The sequence below is a fragment of the Diabrotica undecimpunctata genome, chromosome 9 (assembly GCF_040954645.1).
Source record: "Diabrotica undecimpunctata isolate CICGRU chromosome 9, icDiaUnde3, whole genome shotgun sequence".
NCBI lineage: Eukaryota > Metazoa > Arthropoda > Insecta > Coleoptera > Chrysomelidae > Diabrotica > Diabrotica undecimpunctata.
Window position 1 is genome coordinate 123,957,257 of NC_092811.1, and position 24,937 is coordinate 123,982,193.

Genomic DNA, 24,937 nt, shown 5'->3' on the forward strand with positions numbered 1-24,937 from the left:
ACTACAAGTTTTTTCTCTCAACCGCTATTACTCGAAACTACAAATTAGCATTTGCGTCGGTATCTTTATAAACCGTCGATATATAGATAAATTTATTCACCATTTACACTTTTTGCGTAGATTAAAAGCGTCAAAATAAAGATACATTTGTCAATAATTATATATTTGTAATTATAATAATTAAGATACACAATTTATAATCTATTGCGGTATTCTACTCCCATGCACAAGGTAGTTTGTCGTCTAACACATAAGTCGAGATTAAATGTATTTATGGTAATTTTCTCGGAATTTCCCTATTAATAACAATATTTAATAACCCACTCCAATTCCACTATAGTATAACAACAGAGCACACCTAAACAACAACTTAAACTTGAAGAACAAACCATGTCGCTAGGTCGTATAGTGATAGTCGTAACTTTCGTTGTTCTTTTCTTTTGCGACGGCAAAGAATTTAAGGAATTAAATGAGGAGCATGAAGACCACCTCAACTACATTTCCAAATTTCCATGTGGTGAGCCACAGCCGAGGGCCCTTTACCTCGAAGAAATTTTAAGTAAAGATGATTGGATGAAGTATAAAAAACAAATACCTAAGGTGAGTGATTTTCATTTTAGTTGTTATTTGCTATTGTTCGTTACTTTTTCTTTATCTTCTCTATTATGCATCATCAAGCCTTTTCATTCTTTTCTTAGATATATTCTACTTTGCTTATGGCGGTGAGTCACTCTCATTCTTCCCTTTTTACAGATTGTCGTGTAGCTTGACATTCGTTACAGTTTTTTTAATTTCTTTTCCATGTTTACATAGGGCCTTAGTTTTCCACTTTCAATATTCCAATGTCTCCATTAGCCTGCCCTTCTAATTTCTTAATTCCTCCTTTCAGACGTTCTCTTTCTAGCTTCCACTTGCCAACTTTTATAAACATGAAGTTAAGTTTTCTCGTTTTATTTGCCTATTCAATATCAGTCACTGTGTTTTTCTAAATCTTCTGTTTTACTGAACCATTCGCAGTGTCGCTTATATCACGGTTCATTTTTTCTTTTCGTAATTCATATTGGAACAACAATTTCTCGCAAATTTCTTCTCTCAAATATCTTGTGTTGTTTGCAAAGATTGACTGTTACTTCCGGGAATTAGGTTTTTTTCTCTTCTTTAGGGTTTCAATAATTTAGGTACCCAGAAAGTTTTTTAGGTAATATATACTTATACAAAGAAAACATAACTTCTTTCCTGATAATTCGATATTTTTTTGTAGTTAATAATAATTACGTACATAATAATAGGATTTACTTACTATTGAAAAGGTAAATACTTCTGAAATAAAATGCTTTATTTTAAAAAATTAAAAAAACTTATTCTAATATTAGTAAAATATACAAGGCGAAAAGCTCATGTTCCTTCGGAAAAATATTTTTTTGCATAATAACTTTCATCAGATATTCCAAAATAAGGTTCAATAGATCGCTCAAGTCTTGTTGTTGTTTGTTTGTGTTTATATTACTGCGGACAATAAATCCATTTGCCACTCTTACAATTTTTACTCATTTTTTCATTAGTCATTGTTCCGTATACAATCTTATCCTAAATCTATTACTAGTATTGATCTCTAATATATAGATTTTGGTTTATTAATTTTTTTCTAGTTTTTTTTTTTTGTATTAGGTGAGTTTTTAGTTATTTATATATAAAATAGGTGATGAGGTCCTCAGAGTTCCACTGCAAACTCTTCTGCAGCTATATACTTAATTCAGTAGCTACTTTACTATGGACTGTCCAAGTTCCTCATTTTTTCTATTTTTTTTTTATTTTTATTTATTTTTTATTTTTTTTATTTATTATATTATATTTCTCATATATTTCTTTTTAATTTATTTTTTTGTTTTTCCATTATTTTTTTATATTTTTATTTTATATTCTAACAAACTACAAAGAAATACTTACTCTATATTTACAATTACAATTTGAGTTTAATATCTAAAATATGTTTATACAATAATCTATATAATAACACATTGTTTTCTAATGTTAATAAATAATTTAAATTAATGGGATGGTAGACATCAGTCAAAGAATACAACGAATTTAAAAAATTATTAACCTTATTAGATATAAAAGAACAGTCAAAAATTTTATGTTATAGGTTACCCATCTGACCACAAGTACATTGTGGACTATCAGCTATACTAAAATCACAATCAAGATGCACTAGAAATAAACAAACCAAGACACTTTAGTATTACGAGGAACACTCCCGAATCATGATTTACAATGTATAAACTTTGAATATCATGATTTGGGATTTATACAATGTATATACATTGTAAATCAATATTTCAGAGTGCTCCTTATAATATTTAACCTGTCTTGGTTTGTTTATTTCTAGTGCATCTTGATTGTGATTTTAGTATAGATTCATTTTAAACATATATGATGGTGTAAGACAGTGGTTAAATCTCATTCTGCATAGATATAGTTCTTGTCATATCCTTTGTCGACTCCATTTTAGAAAACCAAGATTTATTCAGATTATTTAATGGTTTTCCAACGAATGCAGGGAAATAGAACAATACGAACGAAAATACGACAGTTACAATATGCACAAAAAAATGCACCCAACAGCATAAAAGATGGCGATGGAAATCTTATCTCGGAGCCATTAACGATCTTAGAAACATGGAAATCATACATAGAAAAATTATTTACATCTGACAGGACTGATGATCAACTATATGGAGAAGGAGAAACAGGACCTTCAATCCTTAAATCGGAGATAGAAGATGCCATTGAGCACTAAAAAACAATAAGTCAGCAGGTCCGGACAATGTACCCTGCGAAATATTAAAGATCATAATGTAAATCAGACAAACAGTTCCTTGATAATCTAGTTGTACTTTTTAACAACATATATAATAGCAGTAAAATCCCGGAGAACTGGCTGCAGTCAACATTTATTACAATCCCGAAGAAACCAAATGCACAGATCTGTGATGACTACCGGCTTATAAGCTTGATCAATCATGTCACTAAAGCGTTCACTAAGATCATTCATAGAAGAATATAATATGACAAATGTGAGTCAAATATTGATAGATCGCAGTTTGGCTTTCGGAAAGCACTTGGAACTAGAGAAGCAATTTTCGCTCTCCAGGTGCTTATACAGCGGTGTAGAGACGTTGATAAGGACGTGTATTTGTGCTTTGTGGATTTTAGAAAAGCATTTGACAATGTCAATCATGAACAATTGATAGATATTCTGCGAAAGACAGGTATTGACGACAAGGACATTCGAATTGTGGCAAACATATACTGGGGTCAAATAGCAAGAGCAAACATTGGCAACGATTTCACTAAAAGTGTGCAGATCAAACGAGGTGTCCGTCAGGGTTGTATATTATCCCCACTCCTATTCAATATTTATTCCGAAGAAATATTTAACAAATGTATGGAAAATGCAAATGAGGGCATAAAAATAAACAGCGAGTTAACGAACAATATAAGATATGCCGACGACACGGTGATCCTTGCCAGTACCATAGACGAATTACAGCAGGTAATGGAAAGAGTTTATTCAGTTAGTGAGGAATACGGCCTGAGCCTCAACTTCAAGAAGACAAAGTGGATGCTGATAAGCAGGAAGCAACAGCCTGCTCGACAGTTACGGATAAGTAACATACTAATTGACCATGTAGAATCTTATGTGTACCTTGGCACCAACGTAAATGCAAAATGGGAACAGGCCACAGAAATTAAGGCGAGAATAGAACGAGCTAGAGCAGCATTTAGCAATATGAAAAAGCTCCTCATAAGCAGGGATTTGTCTCTTCCCCTAAAACTACGTCTAGTTAAATGCTACATTTTTCCGATCTTACTGTATGGTGTGGAGGCCTGGAAGCTGACGGAGACGCTCACGAGAAAACTAGAAGCATTCGAAATGAAGGTGTACCGACGCATTCTTCGTATATCCTGGACCGAACATGTCACCAACATAGAGGTAATCCAAAGAATCGGAAAGGAGAAAGAAATCGTGAATACAATTAAACAAAGAAAGCTTGAATATTTAGGCCACATATTGAGACACGATAAGTACCGTCTACTGCAATTGATTGTCCAGGGAAAAATAGACAGTAAGTGAGGGCCAGGCAGGAGAAGACACTCGTGGCTCCAAAATCTGAGGAAGTGGTTCGGGCTCACATCAGTCGAACTGTTCAGAAGCGCCGCAAACAAGATCAGAATTGCCATGTTAATAGCCAACGTTCGCAACGGACAGGGCACTTGAAGAAGAAGAAGATTTATACGTAATATGGTTTCTGATTGCTCTGTAATGGTTTCCTGTATTTTATATTCTGAATAATATACTTTCGTTCCATTCTTTCTTAAGCTCTTTGAATATGTCTGATTCTATACCTCTAGACGTACAAAGATAATGAGTTAATACTCCTTGTATCACCGCGTTTTTTGCCAATTCATCTACTATTTCATTTCCAGTTATTCCACAGTGGCTTTTAATCCATGCCAACTTAACAGTTTTGTCTTGTTGCTGAAGTTCTTTAATTTTATTTATTATATATAATTAAATGTAATTTACTTTTGATTTAGGATTTATGGTACTAATTTTACTTAAAGAACTTTTGCTGTCACTATAAATTATAAACTTTGAATGATTTATGTTTTTATTTATTTTAGTGCTTCCACTATCACTATTAATTCATCTCTGTATGTGCTCATGATGGAATTGAGCTTAAAAATTTTACTATTTTCATTATTGTTATCCCAGTATGCACATGTTACACCTTAGATACTTTTGGATGAATCTGTATATAGCATATAACAATCTTTGAACAATTGTGAACTGTCAGATATAAGCATTAATTTTCTTAAAGATAAAGGCAAATTGCTGTAGTCCCTTAAGAAGTATACCTGAACTTGTTCCATAGTATTAAAGTCAATATTGTAATTTGGGTTCATGTCATATTTATATAGTTGTTTATCATATATTGTCATTTTTGAATAGAAATCTACTATGTTTAGAGTTTTTTTTTATCCAATATTTTTCTGTTAAATCTGCTAAGAACAGCTGGTGTTTTTTGGATATTAAACTTGACTTTTTCTGGTACAATCTAACTAAAAGACTGATGCCAAGTTTTTTTCGTCTTTGGCATTTCACAGCATTCGACTTCTAGGTTACTAATGGGTGTACTTCTTAGGGCTCCTTACACAATCTGAGGCATTTATTAACGATTTTGTCTATTTTGTTTAAATGGCACTGTGATGCGTCACTGTATAATATTGATCCATAGTCGATAATAGCTCTTATATTATTTTTAAATAATAACAAAGAACTATTTAGATCTGCTCTCCATCATAAGTGTGACACGAATCGAAGAAGATTTATTCTCTTTTCTGTTTTTTTTTTAACTACGTTCTTTCTAGAGAAGCTGTGTATCAAGAGTAATACCCAAATATTTAACATAACCACTGTGTAGGAGACATTGTTTATTAAGATGTAGTTGGGTATTTCTTTTTGTTTTCTTGTAAAAATACATAATTTAGTTTTGGAATCAGAGATATTCAGCCCATGTAATTCACTCCATGTTTTAATATGTTTGCCTCCTTCTTTAATGGATTTGACTGCATTTTCTATTTTAATGTGTTCTTGATAAATGACTATATCATCTGCAAATTGTAAAATTCTTGTGGAGTTTAAATTTTTTACTAGATCAGCAGTATAAATTAAATATAACAACCGGCTTAATATTCATCCTTGAGGTAAAACATCTATCGCTAGCCTTGGACCAATTGTGTTACCATTTACCGATATATAAATTTTTCTGCAGTCATATAGTTTTATTATTTTTTGACAGAAATATTTAGGAAGCCCTATTTGTGTCATTTTGTTATATAGTATACTTAAGTTAACGTTGTCGTATGCTGATTCAACATCTAATAAAAGAGCTGTTACTGAAGAATTTAATATAAACGCTAAATGTCTGACGTAAATCTGTTACTAAGTAGCTCACTGCTTCCACACTAAAATGATTTTTTCGAAATCCAAATTGTGTTAGTAATATTTTATTAGAAACTGAAATAATAGGAAAAATTGGAGAAGACCAAGCAGGGTTCACAGTAGGAAAATCATGCCTAGATCATACGTACACATTAGAACAACTGATAGAGAAGAAAATGGCAAAAGGTAGACCGGTCCATCTGGCCTTTGTTGATCTAAAGAAAGCATATGACTCAATACCTAGAGTCAAATTATGGGAAGCAATGAATGATCTCGGAATCCGACAAACACTAATAAAAGCAGTTAAAGCACTATACAAAGAAAACAAAGTAGCTATTAAATGTGGAAATAAAGCCTACAATCCATTTAAGACGACAAAAGGACTTCTACAAGGCTGTGCTACGTCCCCTACTCTGTTTAAAATATTCTTGGAAAAGACACTCAAACCATGGAGGAGAAAGTGCGAAGGAATGGGCATACCAGTAAGAGACGAATACCTATACACCTTAAGTTTTGCCGACGATCAAGTAGTCATCGCACAAGATGAAGAAGATCTCAGCTTTATGCTCAGAAAACTAGAAGAAGAATATAAAAACAACGGAATGGAAATAAACTTAGAGAAAACCGAATACCTAACAACAGAAAACAAGGATATGAGAAACCTAGAGATAGACGAGGGAAGACAAATAAATGGAACAGATAAATTCAAGTATTTAGGAACCATAATATCGAACCAGGGAACAACAGAAGAAGATATAAACAACAGACTGAGACAAACAAGAAACTGTATAAGACAACTAAACTCAGTGTTGTGGGATAAGAACATTACGATAAAGACAAAAAAGAGAATATATAACACCCTGACAAGAAGTATCCTGACATATGGGTCCGAAAACTGGACAATAAACAAGAGAAATAGAGGTAGAATAAGAGCAGTAGAAATGGAGTTCCTGAGGAGAAGCTGTAGACTTACAAAAAGAGACAGAATTGAAAACGCAGAGATTAAGCGGAGAATGGGAGTGCAATCAGACATAATCGACTATATAGAGGAGAAGAGACTATCCTGGTACGGCCACGTCAGAAGATCGGACAGAGGACGCTGGATAAACAAAATCACAGAATGGAGCCCGATTGGAAGAAGAAAGAGAGGAAGACCCCGAAGGTCATTCAGAGATGAAATCGACGAGGCTATGGAGAAAAGAACCCTGCGAGATGGAGACTGGAATGACAGGGAAAATTGGAGAAAACGGTTGAGTGAAGGAAGACAGTGAAAACTGTGGAAATCCTTAGTAGTAGTAGTATATTTTATTATTTTTTTCTAACCATCTTTCGATCCCAAGTTTTATTATGCTTTAAAGTGTTTTTTTATGCAGGAGCTTAATGAAATACCTCTATAAAATTCTGTCGAATCAGAATTTCGATTTGCTTTAAGTAAGGGAATCACCAGGTACTCTTTCCAACTATCTGGAATATCTTCTGATTGCCATATTTGAAGAAAATTTTAATAGTATTTCTTTTCCTTTTTTGATGTAAATTTGCCAACATAATATAATGTGTATTATCTATTCCCGGAGAAGTGTTTTTCTTGTTCTTAAGACTTATTTCTAATTCGTATAAACTAAATGGCAATAAAAGTGGATGATTAGAGTTTTTCCTTTCCATTACATTACTCAAAAACTCCTCAACCCATTCTGCTTCGGTCACTGGATTTATTTGTGGTTTAAAGATGTTTTGTAAACGTTTGACTTGATTCCACATATTTTTTATTGGTATATTTTTGTTTAAAGTTTCCCATGTGAATCAACTAAAAGTTTGTGGAATGAAGAAACTGGTCGTAGTATATTTCGAGCAACAATGTCCCTTGAAGTGTTTACAAAAATTTCGCAAGTGATACGTTTTGATAACAAGACTACTAGACAGGATAGGAGACGATTAGATAAACTTGCTGCAATACGTGAAATTTGGGGAAAATGGGTGGAAAATCTACCAAAATTTTTTAACCCTGATGAAAATGTTACTATCGACGAGTAATTAGTAGCCTTTAGAGGTCGCTGTCCCTTCAAACAGTACATTCTAAGCAAACCAGCGAAATATGGCATAAAAATTTGGGCTTTATGTGACACCAAAAGTTCTTATGCTCTAAAATTGCAGATCTATACAGGAAAAGAAGCAGGTGCCGCGCCAGAACGAAATCAGGGAATGCGTGTGGTGTGCGACTTGACTAATGATTTGAAAGGCCACAATATTACTTGCGATAACTTTTTTACATCGTACAATTTAGGACAACTTCTTCTAAAAAGAAAAAATACAATGCTGGGAACTATAAGAAAAAATAAACCAGAGCTTCCAGCACAAATTGCGAATAAAGAAGTTCATGGTTCGTATTTTTACTTTACGCAAAATACCACTGTAGTTAACTATATTCCTAAAAAGAATAAAAATGTTGTTCTTATGAGTACTTTGCATCATGAAAAGGCTATTAGTGACAGAAATGGCAAAAAGCCCCAAATTATTTTAGATTATAATTCCAGTAAGGGAGCAGTGGATACTCTAGATCAGCTTGTTGGTACATATACATGTAAGAGAAAGACAAATCTCTGGCCCATGATTGTTTTTTATGATATGCTGGACATTTCTGCCTACAACGCGTTCGTTTTATGGACATCAATAAATCCTCAATGGAACACCAATAAACTTACAAAACGGCGAATTTTTCCTAAGGAATTGGGAAAAACACTGGTGAAACCACTTATTCTTTCCAGGAAAAATTTACCAAGAACCAAAGACTCGAAAGAAGATTTACAAGAACTGGTAAAAAGGACACGAGCAGAAGTGAGTAGAGAAGATGGAAATTCTAGTTCGTGTGAACCGTCTATGAACAATCCAACTCCACCTGCTAAACGATCACGCTGTAAATTTTGTTCTAAAAACGATAATAAGACTAATATTTTATGTTGTATATGTCATAAACATATTTGTAAAACCCATTCTTTTTATTACTGTCCCAGTTGTAAACTGAATTAAATTTTGTAGATATTTGTTATTAGGCTTTTCTGGTTAATGAAAGAAAAAAATACCTTTTGTTTTTGTTAATAAGGTTTAATTTACATTAACATCATTTTTGTTTAATTAACCATAATTTTTTGTTAGTAAAGTTTTGTTTAGCAGTATTAGCTTATTTTATTTCGATTAAGGAGCGTAAGCCATAGTTGGGTCATATTGACCCGAACAGTACATTTGTGTAGTTGAATCGAACGGGACAGCAGGGTTAAAAGTACGAGGTTACAGTCCTCAATAGCTTCTAACAGACTTTTTTCTATAGTGTCTACTGTACTACAACCCCAAACATATTGGTGGGTATTCAAATGACCACCAATTATAAAAGGTCTCTCATACTATTATAAAACTTTTCCATTAATTTACCGTAATTTAACCGTCTTTAACCATGTTTCTAATATTAGTCCTATATCTATTTTGTTGTCATACAAAATTTTTTCTAAATAACCCTTATTTGTTTTAATTGACCGCGCATTCTATTAAAGAAATGATATGTTAGCCATCACGATTTAATAATAATTGTGAAATATTGTTGTTTGGTACTTCCAACGTTTTTTCATCTAAATTGTAATTAATCTGATTTAAAGTTGTTGAAACAAAGTTTACTATAATTTTTCCTATATTACTTTGATTATTGTTTTGTATCTGTGTTTTATTATAATAAATAGCGTTGTTAAAATTATAACAAGACTGACTTTGTACTTTTGGTGTTTGCAAGATTTTTGTGCGCTTCCATTATTTCATTGTCTACGTTACTAGAATCAATACCACTTGATCGTTTCCGTTTATAGATTGTATATTTATTGGAAGTACTTTCTTGTTATTTACTTACTGTTGAATAATATTTTCTATATTTATTATTAGCTTCGTAATATGTTATCTTTTCGGTATTCATAATCCTGTTTTTTTCTTTCCGTACAATTTGCTCCCTTGTCAGTAGGGCTATGTTTTCCTTTGCACAATACACAAAATTAATTGTTCGGATTCGAATAATTTAATTTATTATGTTCTTCACTGCATCTTTCACACCTATCTTTTACCTTACATTGAGCACGAATACGCCCAAATCTCAAGCACATTCTAGGTGTGTAATTTTCAACCTCGTATATCATTTTTTCTATAATTACGTTTGTAGGTATAGACTGATCTTTAAAAGTTACTATTACAGTTCCTTTTTTTACGTAGATAGTAGATCCATTTTCTTGCAACACTTGCCGCATTATTCTTTTTACACGTAAGACTTCAAACCTCATTCCAAACCTAGGTAGAATTAATTATGTCAATTAGTCTTTCCTTTGAGTAAAAAACGTTGGAATATATGCCTCGTACTGTTTGCTTGTTAAATTTTCAGATTCAATTCAATAGGTCTCTTGTAGTTTTTCTGTAAACTTAATTGTTTTCGAGTAATAAATAATTTAAAACTAAGAAAAACGCAAAATTACGATTTCAAAGCTTAAAAGCACAAGTAAAAAACAATATTTTTGAATTCACCAAGGAGCTAAATTCAAGTACAAGCCTTTTCTATCATTTTCTGATAAGTATTTTGGGCCTATTGCATTAAAAATATTGTTTTTTAATCATTATTAAAGCGCTTATAACAGGACGAGCACTCAGGCTGCGGCGTGTATAAGTGAAACAAGATCTAGGGCACATATTTTTGCTATTTTAAATTCTCCTTGTACAAATGAGCGCCCGCCTTGCCATATGCGCTTCATTATTAATTAAAAATAATGGTTTAGTAATAGTTATTTATGTACTAAAGGTGTTATTAAGATGATTGCGCCCGGAGAGCAACATAATCCAGTCAAAGGACCTCTGGTCCGAGGGATGGATGTTGCTCGATGGGTATAATCATCCGGTAACACCAGTGGTACATACAAGATTTAACTTTTCATTTCACATAATAAAAAAAATTTAAATTGACGTTTTTACTTTTTACTTACCTGGTGGTACCGAATGATTACGTTCATCGAGAAAAATTTTCGAGCTTTTCGCCTTGAATAAAATTAATTTATCGCTCCATCAATTCCAAAATAATGTAACATCGTTATATATTTATGTGTTTTAAAAATCAATCTACACTTTTTATATTATGTTCAAAGTTGTATTTTTGGAGCTCAACAAACCCTCAAAATTTCACAGCGATCCATCAATTGTATAAAAAATATTCAGTGTGTTAAACCAAAGTTTAACTTTTCTTTGTAGTAACATTAGTCAGAAAATTAAAAAGTTACGATAATCTTATTATATATGGTAATCTTATATAAATTTATTCACCATTTCAACTTTTTGCGTAGAGTAAAAGCGTCAAAATAAAGATACATTTGTCATTAATTAAGTATTTGTAATTATAACAATTAAAATAAATAATTTATAATCTATTGCGGTATTCTACTCCCATGCACAAGGTAGTTTGTCGTCTTACACACAAATCGAGATTAAATGTATTTATGGTAATTTTCTCGGAATTTCCCTATTAATAACAATATTTAATAACCCACTCCAATTCCACTATAGTATAACAACAGAGCACACCTAAACAACAACTTAAACTTGAAGAACAAACCATGTCGCTTGGTTGTAAAGTGATAGTCGTAACTTTCGTTGTTCTTTTCTTTTGCGACGGCAAAGAATTTAAGGAATTAAATGAGGAGCATGACGACCACGTCAACTACACTTCCCAATTTCCATGTGGTGAGCCGCAGCCGAGGGCCCTTTACCTCGAAGAAATTTTAAGTAAAGATGATTTGATGAAGTATAAAAAACAAATACCGAAGGTTAGTGATTTTCATTTTAGTTGTTATTTGCTATTGTTCGTTACTTTTTCTTTATCTTCTCTATTATGCATCATCAAGCCTTTTCATTCTTTTTTTAGATATATTTTTCTTTGCTTATGGTGGTGAGTCACTCTCATTCTTCCTTTTTTACAGATTGTCGTGTAGCTTGACATTCGTTACAGTTTTTTTATTTCTTTTCCATGTTTACATAGTGCCTCAGTTTTCCACTTTCAATATTCCAATGCCTGCATTAGCCTGCCCTTCTAATTTCTTAATTCTTTCTTTCAGACGTTCTCTTTCTAGCTTCCACCTGCCAACTTTTATAAACATGAAGTTAAGTTTTCTCGTTTTATTTGCCTATTCAATATCAGTCACTGTGTTTTTCTGAACCTTCTGTTTTACTGAACCATTCGCAGTTTCGCTTATATCACGGATGATTTTTCTTTTCGTAGTTCATATTGGAACAACAATTTTTCGCAAATTTCTTCTCTCGACTATCTTGTGTTAATTGCATATATGACTGTTACTTCCGGGAATTAGGTTTTTCTTTGGGGTTTCAATAATTTAGGTACCTAGAAAGTTTTTTAGGTAATATATACTTATACAAAGAAAACATAACTTCTTTCCTGATAATTCGATATTTTTTTGTAGCTAATAATAATTACGTACATAATAATAGAATTTACTTACTATTGAAAAGGTAAATACTTCTGAAATAAAATGCTTTATTTTAAAAAATTAAAAAAACTTATTCTAATAGTAGTAAAATATACAAGGCGAAAAGCTCGGGTTCCTTCGGAAAAATATTTTTTTGCATAATAACATTCATCAGATACCCCAAAATAAGGTTCAATAGTTCAGTAATTATATTACTACGGACAATAAATCCATTCGTCACTCTTACAATTTTTACTCATTTTTTCATTAGTCATTGTTTCGTATACAATCTTATCCTAAATCTATTGCTACTATTGATCTCTAATATATTTTTTTTTGGTAATTTTTTTCTGGTTTTTTTTGTGTATTAGGTGCGTTTTTAGTTATTTATATATAAAATAGGTGATGAGGTCATCAGAGTTCCACAGCAAACCCTTCTGCAGCTATCTACTTAATTCAATAGCTACTTTACTATGGACTGTAAAAGTTCCTCATTTTTTCTGTTTTTTATTTTTATTATTTTTTTATTTATTATATTATATTTTTCATATTTTTTATTTGTTTATTTTTATTTATTTGTTTTTTTGTTTTTCTATTATTTTTTTATATTTTTATTTTATATTCTAACAAACTACAAAGAAATACTTACTCTATATTTACAATTATAATTTGAATTTAATATCTAAAATATGTTTATACAATAATCTATATAATAACTCTTTGTTTTTTTATGTTAATAAACAATTTAAATTAATTTGATAGTGGACATCAGTCAAAGAATACAGCGAATTAAAAAAATTATTTACCTTATTATAGTCCATTTCCATCATATTGATAGCACATTATGTATGCAAATCCCTAAACTGTTGATACGGGTGACTCAATGAAAAATAGATATTTGTCAACAAGTTTTCAGAAGTATATAGGAAACCAATTTTAAATTGAGTATGACCACCAGGTATAAAGGTTGAAGCAGAATAGAATACAATAGTTTTGAGGGTTACTAATCCCTAAATAAAGTTGCCAGTGTCGGAGTGATGGAGATTAACAGGTACTAATGAATTTGCAAGAAATGTAAGATGTTTATTTTATTGGTTATATATAAAATAATTTGTGGCCGTAACAGGGGCCGATTTGTAAAAAAATGAATATTATTTTAATCAAATTCCATTTCAGATTCACTGCTTTTTTCAGAATCTAAGGAATCTTCAACTCCAATGTTAATTATTACCGGTTCCAGCATTGCATCAGTCATATTATCCAAATTCCACATTTTATTTTCTTCCTTGTGAACATGACTAACAGCATTTTTCCAATTTTCTGGAGTTACTTTTGATAAGGAATGTTCTAATAATTGTTGTAAGTCTTCTAATTTAAAAGTTTTGTTGTTGCGTCCGACTTCACCCTTTACTTGAGACCATATATTTTCTATCGAATTCAGATCACAGTGGTATGGGGGTAAACGTAAAATAATTACATCACGGTTTAATGCCATTTCATCAATTATATATTTTATGCTGCTTTATGTTGCCTTACAATAGGTAATAATTCCTTTTTTGTCGAATTCTCCTTGTACTCAATTGCGTGTTTATCCAACCATTCGATTATCTCTCCTTTTTTCCATGCCGTTGTTGGCAATTTTTCTGCTAGTCTTGAATGGTAACTAGCATTATCCATGACTATAACAGAATTTTTTGGAATTAAATTTTGAGTTATTAAGTTTTGAGGCAAAACTTAATAATATACCATTGACAAAACCGTATTCGTTTCCAATATGGGTTATTATGAGTCTGCGTCCTTTTCCAACGGGAATATTGTTTATTCCAGTAGATACACCTTCGATGAATGCCTGACAGGAACTTTTCACATTTGTATCAACCCATAGATATGGTACAGTATGACCTTCATTTAGCCAAGTCTCGTCCAAATAAAAAATTGTTTTTTCTTCTTCTCGGTACTTTTTAATAGTTCTTAGATAATCTCGTCTCCAACATACAATGTAATCTTTTTCAATTAAAACGGATTTTCTTCTATTCTTTTGCCAACGAAATTCCATCTCTCTCAATAGTCCCCATAATTTCTTGTTGCTTATGATTGGTAACTCTTCGTTTTCTCTAATTAATGTTCATTAATGTGATTTTTTCCAATGTTGGAAATTCTTTGTTAAAAAAAAAATGAGTGGACGCTGCGTCTTATCATGTTTCTATGTATTTCTTCAATTTCCAAGGGTTTACTTCCTCCACTCTTCTTGGGAGATGAAACAGTTCCTCCTTTTCTTTCTTTTAGGAATCTATAAATTATTGCTTCTTCAACCCCTGTCATATTTGTACACATGTTAACGATTTCACGAACATTACTTAAAGGGCATTGAAGTACAAGTGCATCGTGTACATTTAATATTATATTTTTCTCTCTTAGACTGAAGGCACCTTTAAAACTACACTTAATCGGGATAAAACCTGTTGTTGACGTTATTTTTAAATGCAAATAACAAAATATTTAACAAGTATTTAGTAAATAACAAGTAGGTAGGTAAGAAATGAACAATGTACATCTACAAACTAAATGGAAGATGCAAACAATTTCTAATTTATATTATTGGCATAAGCTGTAATGTGGCATAAAAACTACTTAAACTATCATTAGTGAAGCCTTATCAGTAATTCCAGGTAATCGTTCAAAGAAGGTATTCTTTTTGTGTCGGGAGATAACTTGTATAGAAAACAATAATCACCTTTAAATTACTGTTTACATTAATTTATTTCGTGAAACATTGAATTCTCTCGTTAATCACCCGTGTATAATTAACAATAATCGTGTGTCATATATACCGACGTTTTTTACGCACAAAAAAGGTATAGTGAGATTAGTGGACACTTATTTTACAGAAGATTTTTTAAAAGATAATGAATTGTTGACGGCATCTTAAAATATTAATTTTTTTTATTTATTTCAAAACAAGTATAGGGTGACGCCTATGGTTTTTGACCTGTTGAGGATTTGCATACATAATGTGCTATCAATATAATGGAAATGGACTATAGATATAAGAAAGAGTCAAAAATTTTATGTTGTAGTTTACCCATCTGACCACAAGTGCATTGTGGATTATCAGCTAGATTCATTTTAAACAGATATGTATAAACACAGTATAAACACATATCTGTGTTTATGCGTCCATGTAAAATTCACTTTACTTAAGAGCCGACATTTTCCTACTATACTGGTTAACTTCCAGGTCAGGATTTGTAACGAGTCCGTCACTTCAATAATCCTTTAAACATTTATAATAAAATTTTTAAATCCATACTCCATTAATATTCCTTAAATTTGAATTCCTAAGTTGGTATTAAACAGCAACCCCAGCGGCCGTTTTAGGCAGACCTTCTTATCCGACTAACAAGTAAGAATTAGCGTGCATTCTAATCTCAACTCTGGACAAAGGAAGTTTGTTGAACTAAAATAAGCAGGCGGCAAGAGCTGTGCTAAATTTGTTTTAAGAAAAGTATTTTTTTTTTGGGAAGAAGATGAGAAAGTTTTAGTTTGTTTTTAGTGTATACCATTTGAGTTATAGCCACTCTTAGCCGGTAAGTGGATTCAATTATCAATAAAAAGTATAAAAACCATCAGATAATTTCGATTCCTATATTGTCATGTTTCCTTTAATAGTCGATATATCTATCTGTAATTTTTCACATCATTTCACTAAGAAATAATTTCACGTCTAAATCGAAATTTATAAGATAAAATCATATGTCCAATTTCTATTTTACTTTCCGGCCTTAAACAAACATATAATTATATATCTATTAAGACCATCTATAAAAAGATTCTGTGTTATACCGTTCTTTTATATTATAAAATAGATCCATAGCATGCGTTTTCGTTTATAAAATTATCTATTTAATCAATCCATTTTACTTAAAATATTGTCAAACCATGCGAAGGTCACACTGTTTACAAAATCATTAAAGCTTTTTGTTCCCAGTAACTTTTTTTATCGTATCTTTCAAGGTTAATAAACCTTGTGTTTTTCCCTACTTTTTATTAAGAGGAAGGAGGAACGCTAACACAAATGTTATTTTAGCCTACTTCAGACGTTCAGTCCAGAATCAAGAATTCATCATTTTTATTTTTGTTGGGGATTATATTAGAAAAGAAATTGAATTATTCTCTACTGGGTTGGCACCTTTGCCGTCACCCTGAGCTGTTCCCGGATAACTTCAGGGAACCAGTTGGAAAGACCACCTTAGAGTGTGGAACACAGCTAATTTGTATTAAGTCTTGTTATCAATTTTAATAATCTTTATATCCAATTTTTTTTTGTTTAACTTTAAATCTAACTACTTAGACTAATAATAAGGACCCGTCATTTTTTTAAAATAATTTTTAATAACGTTTAAGGACTAATTGTCAATTATTACAGGTTGAGTTTTTAAATACTCCCTTTCAACTATGTTGTACGGTTTTTGTTGTTGTGTGTACACATTTAATCAGAGAGATATTTATTGGTATTTTATTATTATATATTTAAACCTTTGGACATCTATCCCGTCAGGATAGTGTCCTTATTACTTTATTAGAACATTTAGTTGAAAGCCGAAGTACAGAGTTACATCTCTAGTAGACCAGTAAATTACCTTTTTAGGTCATATCATTAAAATTTTCTTATATTTTATTATTTGTAAATTCAGATCATCAAGGATCAGTTGTGTATAACCAAGAAATTTATTTTTTTTTGTGTATAAGTAACTAGGTTGATTGTACATAATTGGTGATGGGTAGCTATAAAAAAAATTAGACTGTATATATTTGGATAGGGATTAAATTTTTGGTGAAAACTAAATATTTCAATTAATACCTGTTTCCCTTTTTATTTCAGCAAACAGCTTTACAAGATACTTCGGAAAGTATATGTTAATACTTTCCTGGCGCCCACTCACACTTTGTAGCAACTTCTATAATCACTTTTATTTACATTAGTTATCTATCTATCTATCTATACAGCCCTTGTCCGGCAGCCCACGTCTCTCTATTGTAGGCAGTTTGTATCCACTTCGGGCCTGCGTGTTTCTTCAAGTCATCTGACCATCTCATTTGTGGCCTTCCTCTTTTTCGTTTGTAACTATATAGTCTCCAGTGTATAATCATCAAGTATTTCTTTTTTTTTCTGATAGCCTGATGTTCAGCAGTTGCCTTTCCATGGCTCTTTGGGTGTTTGCAATTTTTTACATGTTTACCTTTGTAAACGTCCAAGTTTGAGAAGCGTAGGTGAGAACAGGAAGTATACATTGGTTGAAGACTCTTATTTTTAAATATTGGGGGTATTTTCTATTTTTTAGTATATATATATATATATATATATATATATATATATATATATTGTTATGAAATTAAAGCTCCTAAACAGTTTTTTTATATGAATAGTATGAACATAAAACAAAATGACAATATTGAATATACCACATATATATTTAACTCAAACAATTGTATTATTGTTGTTAATTTAATAGTTGAAACTAGATTCAACAATAAGAAAGAAACTAAAAGCAAAAATAAGCAGAATTCACAGACATAATGTAACAAACCAATAACGACTATATTGTATCACCAGATTTAATTAATGTTTTCAAAATAATTTTAGTATTATTATAATTAAAACCAGTTGGTTTATTATAAACAAATTTAGCATAATAGAAATAAGATTATTTTAATACGTGAGTTATTATAGCCACTGAGTTATAGTTGGTTGATAAACACTTTTCAATTATAAAAAAAAAGTATATATAAAAAAAAAATTTAAACCAAAAACAATTGTTGATCATGAAATTGATTATGATTTAAACTTAAGTTATTGTTAGTTATATATATTATATTATTTATGTAAGAGATACTTACAGAATAAGCCAATATAGCCACAACATAAAGATACAAAAAGCAAATATCAAACCACTTCGGATCGAGTGGAAATAAAAACCATAAATTTGTATTTATTAATTAATTTCATTTTTTATTATAATCCAAATTCTAATATATACAAGTCAATAGAATCTTCAACAGTCCTAAAACAGATAAAATATTTAAGTCATTTATTCACAAAGTAAGAAGTTTCAATTTGTTAGTAAACATACAGTTAACATGGATATAGCTCGGAAAATAAAACGTGTTAGGAGGTGAAATAGGATATAGCTCATAAATAAGAGTTCAGAATGATATAATCTTTAATGGACAGGTAATCTGAAGACAATTCTCAGTGATTCAATATCAAAAGTGCTTTCAGATAGCTTTAAAATTAAATAAAAGCAAAATAAAAGCAACTAATTCATGTTAAAATTGGTGTATGTCAAATTTGTTAGTAAAAATTTTAATATTTAAATTATCATTTGTTGTAGAAATTATATGTCAAAAGAAAGCTTAAATTCTCTAGTATTTGTTTCAATTCATTTCAAAAGTCAATATAGTTCTCAAGATTTAACAATTTATTAAAATTTAAAATATTTTTTATTTTAATCATAAATGTCAAAAATATACAAAAATCCTGTCAGATCTTTAAAAACATTGTCAAAATGCTTGGAGATCTGGTAAGCAATGAAAAATAAAAGATAGAAAATCAATAGTTATGAGAGAGTCCAGAAAATTTTTTGATTTTTCAGCAAGCACAATTTTTCAAAAGTATTAAAAAAACCTTGAAAAAGTACTGAAGTATAACAAAGTATATTCAAATTACCTTGCCGATAAGAAACCATCGTTTCTGATTAAATTTTAGCAGAGCCTGCAGATTAACAGTATATTTTCCGATAAGGGAATTGTTAGCAGTCATCATAAAGAGGTCAACAGCTACCAGAAAGGTGAGTTTTTCCACTCATTTGAATTCTCGCTGAATAAAGAGACCGTTTGGTGTTTATTTTTGACTGAAGATCATTTAAAATTCATTTTGGGTACTTATAAATATTTCTCAACCATTGGAGAGATAATTCTGATAGTTTTGCGGCCCTAATCCATTAGAAGACGTCACTGAAAGATGCAATCTTTGTTATTGAAGATTTCCATAAAATTTTAAAGAAGGGATTATCTGAAAGACGAAAGTGAACTTTAATAAAGTTAAACGCAAGTTTTGAAATTTCTTTAGAAATAACCTCACCTTTTTAAACAGCCTATATCATTCTAAATCATCTTTGTGAAAAAAAAAAAAAAATTTAATTTGAAGTCAAGTTCACAAAAATTTTATTATCGCTTTTGTAATATTAACCAAATATAATTCGCCGTTTCTTTTGCTTACTAAAATCATTAAACAAAACAATTAATCGATATTAAACTAAAAATTGAAGGATTATAAACCTTTGTTTTCGCTCTAAAAAGATAGTAAGTGAGGTTATAAATACTTTGACAAACAAACACGTATTAGATCAAGTATTTCTTGTTGCAACTTCACAAAACACTAATTTCATAAACTTACTTCAATATTGTATTACGTCATAAATCTAAATCCATTCATATTAGTATTAAACGGTTAAGTATTGGCTTATTTATTGGAAGAATCTTAAATAATTTTTTTTATATTATACAAGATATCGTTGTGTAATATTTAATTGATCACTTGTGAATAATTGCACAGTATATTAAAAATAAAACTTCTTGTGTGGTGATTTTTGCTTTATATAATTTTGTATTTCTTTATCAAGCACTACAGGTCACAGAACTCGCTTGAGTTAAGAGTCTGCATGTTCTAAGAAAAATAAGTAAAATTTCAAATTCAAAATACAGCACGTTTCTTTCTATACTTTAGATAAACAAACGAAATTTTCTTTTATCAATAATAGAAAAGATTCACTTTGCATAAAAAAAAAACAGTATCCTGTGAGATTTAGAGAATACAAGGTGAGTAGAATAAATGTTTGTCAAAATTTTTTTATATTTTCAGGCGTTCAATAAATTTTATTAAAAGCATTTCTAAATTTATCAATATTACAAATTAATCAACTTAAAAAAAAATATTTTTATCTTCATAAAGCTAGCCGGTAAATAAGAGCAACTTGTAGTTTTCTTACATCGCATTCACATATCATAACAATATATATATATATATATATATATATTGTTTATTACCTTGTCATTCATTTTCTTATTCTACGATCTCTGTAGGGCATGCAAATTGACCGAATCCTCTTTTGAGTGTCAAGTAGTCACTCTCCAGCACCTTCTGCTAGCCAGCTTTAAATTATTTGTTATCTTTACATTACTCCAAATACTTGTGTTATATTACACATACACATTTTTATTACATTGACGTCCTAAACCTCGCAGTCCCACATTTATTGTTACAGATTCCCTTTTCTCTATACTGATGTAAATATAAATATATGCTTGTTTCAGATAAGACCCTTGTACACTATTCTTCACAGATGCGAAGGAAGCGGAGGATGTACAAAATATGGAGAAAGATGCACAGTAAACGAAACAGAAAAAGTAAAGTTGGTGTATTACTTGGGATCATCTGGCTATTTGAAGACGTTTGAAGTGGAAAATCATAAATCCTGTAAATGCGACGATTGCAATAATGATTCTCGCATTAAATAAGTTAGAGCTGCTTTAGATATATTAAGTAAATATTTTCTAGTCAATGTCAAGATTTCCTTTTCCTTGTGACTTGAAACGAGCTGGTCAATGCGTTATACAAGGTGATCAATTTTTGTGATAAAGTCATTTATATCTGTTATTATAGGAGTTATCAAAAAAAAGATATTTCCAAAAATAGGAGGTTGGTGTAAGTTTCACATTTTAATACCAGGGGCAGATATACAGATTCTTCCATAAAATGTACTGTACCTTTTCATAACCGTATCAAAGATTCGTTTTTTATAATGAAAAACTCCTATATATTTCCGTATTTTATTTAAAATTGAAAATTCACTTCATTTCCTTCTAGCACAAATACAAAGTTATCTTGTGCTATACAGGTTATTTAAAAAGTTGTAACCAAATGATAATAAAAATCATAATAAGTTTAACACCCTGTATAATGAAAAAAACCACAAAAGCAATGGCCTGTCGTAGCCATAGTTTTAAAAACCACTAATTTCTTTAAATATAATACAGGGTAAGTCAGAACATTAATTCAGTATTTGCTCAGTATTTCTAAATAAGTTACACTGCACATTTCTAAATATACAAGTTGTATCAAGTATTTTCTATGCCTATAATTAACGAGAATGGGTTTTGAATGCTTTAACCGCTTCTTGAGGCGTCGATAATTGTTGACCAGGCAATTTATTTTTGATGTGCGGGAATAAAAAGAAGTCATTGGTTAATAGCCTGGTTAATAGTCGTTAATTCGTTGTTTTCGCCTGTTAAAAACTTCGTTGTGTGTGCTGATGTGTGTCAGGTTGCATTACCGTAGTGAAAAATTATTTGTCTGTTCTTATTCTTTTTCCGAATTTCATTGAAAACTTGTGGCAAACAAATGGTTGTATACCATTTAGAATTGACTATCTTCCGTTCTTGTAACGGCGCTGTAGCTACATGACCATTTATATCAAAGAGACAAGCGACCATTTTTTTCGATGTGCTTCTTCCACGAGCAACTTGTGTTGGATTTGATTCATCTTGGAATACCAACACGGTCGATTGCTGTTTTGTTTCGGACTCATATGCATAGATCCATGTTTCGTTGTCTGTGTAGATTTTGTACATATTAATTGATGTACCGCGATCCCATTTCTTCAATACTTACTTGCACCAATTGACACAAGCCTCTTTTTGGCCTTCTGTCAGATTATGTGGAATCCAACGAGAACAAATCTTTTCTACAACCAAATAATTATGCAATATCTTATTGATGGTTGTTGTACCAATGCCCAAGAATGCCTTAATCTCAAGGTATGTCACATGATGCTCTATCAGTTCACGTACAGCATCGATGGTTTGTGGTATAACAGCCGATTTTGGGCGACCTTCACGGAACTTGTCGCGGAGAAAGCGTCTATCACCACTGAATTCATTGTATCAATTTTTACAGTGCTAAAGGATGGTGATTAATCCCCATATAATGAGTTTATCGGTGCACTTTTGTCTTGATAATCCACGTCGAAAGTTATGATAAATAATTCGCTCGAAAATGTTCACGGTTCAAATTTTTCAAGTCACTGTAAACAACACCAATATTGCTCATACGTCAAAATGTTCTGAGTGCTCATATGCTTAAAAATGTCAAACTTTTCAATGCAAGTGTCAGATGTCAATTGGCGGTACTTAGTGTTGGCTAGATCAGAAATATAATAACAACCCGTAGTTGTGGAGATATTTTAAATTGCTCTAGATGTCATGTCGTATGGATGCATGTGGTGTCTCGAGAAAACTTGCTGAATAGATCCATAACTAATGGCTTGCCCTTTTGAAATATTTCGGATGCTTGTAGGATAAAGATGTTCAGTAACGGTCAGTAAAACATTTATTTCTGTTTCCGCTATTGTCTTTTTGTTTTTCCTTTAGTCTCACAAGACATTGAACTATTGCGATTAATCTATCCATTGCATTTTGAAAGAGGGATATGTAATATAAACCGCTTAGTGTGAACCAACCTTAACATGAGTTGGTTCACCTGTGAGGTTACCTCTGTCACTTGTCACTTGAGCAGATAGATTTGAGCACGTTATGTAGAAGTAGGTACAAAATAATAAATATTAAACTAAGAGTAGTTATTTCTATAAAACATTACAGTGTTGATAGATAGTACAGGGTGATGCATTTAAAAATGCTGAACAGATAATGAATTTGTGTTTTGACTTACCCTGTATTCGATTTATATATATATATATATATATATATATATATATATATATATATATATATATATATATATATATATACAAGGATTGCCAAAGTTTTCACTGTATTCCTTCACTCAACCGTTTTCTCCAAATTTTCCTGTTTAGCCAGTCCCCTTCCTGTAGGTTTCTTCTACTCATTGCTTCGTCCACTTCATCTCTGAAAGATCTTCGGGGTCTGCCTCTCTTTCTTCTGCCTATCGGGCTCCAGTTATTCTATTTATCCACCGATTTTGGTCTGCTCTTCTGACATTTCCGTACCAGGTTAACCTATTCTGTTCGATGTAGTCTATTATGTCGGAGTTCATTCCCATTCTCCTCTTAATCTCCATGTTATTTATTCTATCTCTTCTTGTTACTCTGCAGCTTCTCCTTAGGAATTCCATCTCTGTTGCTCTTATTTTGTTTTTGGTTTTCTTATTTATTGTCCAATTTTCACACCCATAAGTGAGGATACTTCTTGTCATGGTATTATATATTTTTTTCTTTGTTTTCATGCTGATGTTCTTATCCCATAGTACCGGGTTCAATTTTCGTATGCAGTCTCTTGTTTGCCCTAGTCTATTTTTTATATCTTCCTCCGTTGTTCCTTTGTTTGATATTATGAAACCTAAATACATATACTTGTCTGTTCCTTTGATTTGTTTACCTTCGTCTATTTCTAGCTGTTTTATTTCTGTATTCTTCGTTGTAAGGTATTCATTTTTCTTTAGTTAGTTTTATTTTCTTAAATTTTCATCCCATTCTTTGTATATTCCTGCTCCAGTTTTCTCATCATAAAACTGAGGTCATCCTCGCCTTGTGCGATCACTATTTGGTGGTCGGCAAAACTTAGCGTATATAGATATTCGTTCCTTACTGGTATACCCATTCCTTCGCACTTTCTTTTACATGGTTTCAGGGTTTTTTACAGGAATATTTTGAACAGGGTGGAGGATGTGGAGCAACCCTGTAGTAGTCCCTTTGTCGTCTTAAATGGACTGCATATTCTATTGCCCGTTTTGATAGCTACTTCGTTATTCTTGTAAAGTGCTTTTACCGCGTTTATTAATCTTCGTGGAACTTCGATGTCTTCCATTGCTTCCCATAGCTTGGTTCTAGGTATTGAGTCATATGCCTTCTTAAGATCAACAAAAGCCAGATGGACCGATCTATTTTTGGCCATTCTTTTTTCTATTAGTTGTTCGACCGTGTAAATGTGATCTAAGCATGCTTTCCCCGCTGTGAAACCTGCCTAGTCTTCTCCGATTTTATCTTGTATATATAATTCTAATTTTTCCTTTATGGTCTTTCCATACAGTCTGCCTATAGACGATATAATGCTGATTCCCCGATAGTTTTCGCAGTTTTTTCTATTTCCTTTCTTGTATATTGAGGTCATATATGCTTGGGTCCATTCTGCCGGTAAGTCTTCTCCATTCAGTGCTCTCTCAAACATTTTATGTATCATACGGAATAACTTTTCCGATCCGTTTTTTATCAATTCATTTGGTATTCCACCGGGACCTTCTGCTTTTTTGTTCTTTAGAGTTTTGATAGTTCTTTTTACCTCAGCTAGGCTTAATTCGATTTCGTCATGTGTGTAGATTTCTATTCCGTCTATTTCTGATTGT

At 31.4% G+C, this 24,937-nt stretch overlaps 1 protein-coding gene across 2 annotated transcripts; it reads left to right on the top strand.

Moving 5' to 3' along the window:
* Positions 1-290: 290 nt before the first annotated feature.
* On the top strand, positions 291-23,279 carry LOC140449977 (uncharacterized). 2 transcript variants are annotated; one of them, XM_072543395.1, is made up of 2 exons: positions 291-600; positions 20,875-23,279. In XM_072543395.1, exons 1-2 carry the CDS (start codon positions 391-393, stop codon positions 21,076-21,078), a joined length of 414 nt encoding a protein of 137 aa, XP_072399496.1. In that variant the 5' UTR covers positions 291-390; the 3' UTR covers positions 21,079-23,279. The 2 variants fall into 2 exon arrangements, with proteins under 2 accessions (XP_072399496.1, XP_072399495.1); XM_072543394.1 differs by lacking the exon at positions 291-600 and adding an exon at positions 11,554-11,844.
* Positions 23,280-24,937: the final 1,658 nt, after the last annotated feature.

Coding starts and splice junctions, on each gene's coding strand:
- LOC140449977 (XM_072543395.1), top strand. CDS start 391: ATGTCGCTAGGTCGTATAGTGATAGTCGTAACTTTCGTTGTTCTTTTC. Junction 601..20,874: donor ATAAAAAACAAATACCTAAG/GTGAGTGATTTT, acceptor TGCTTGTTTCAG/ATAAGACCCTTGTACACTAT.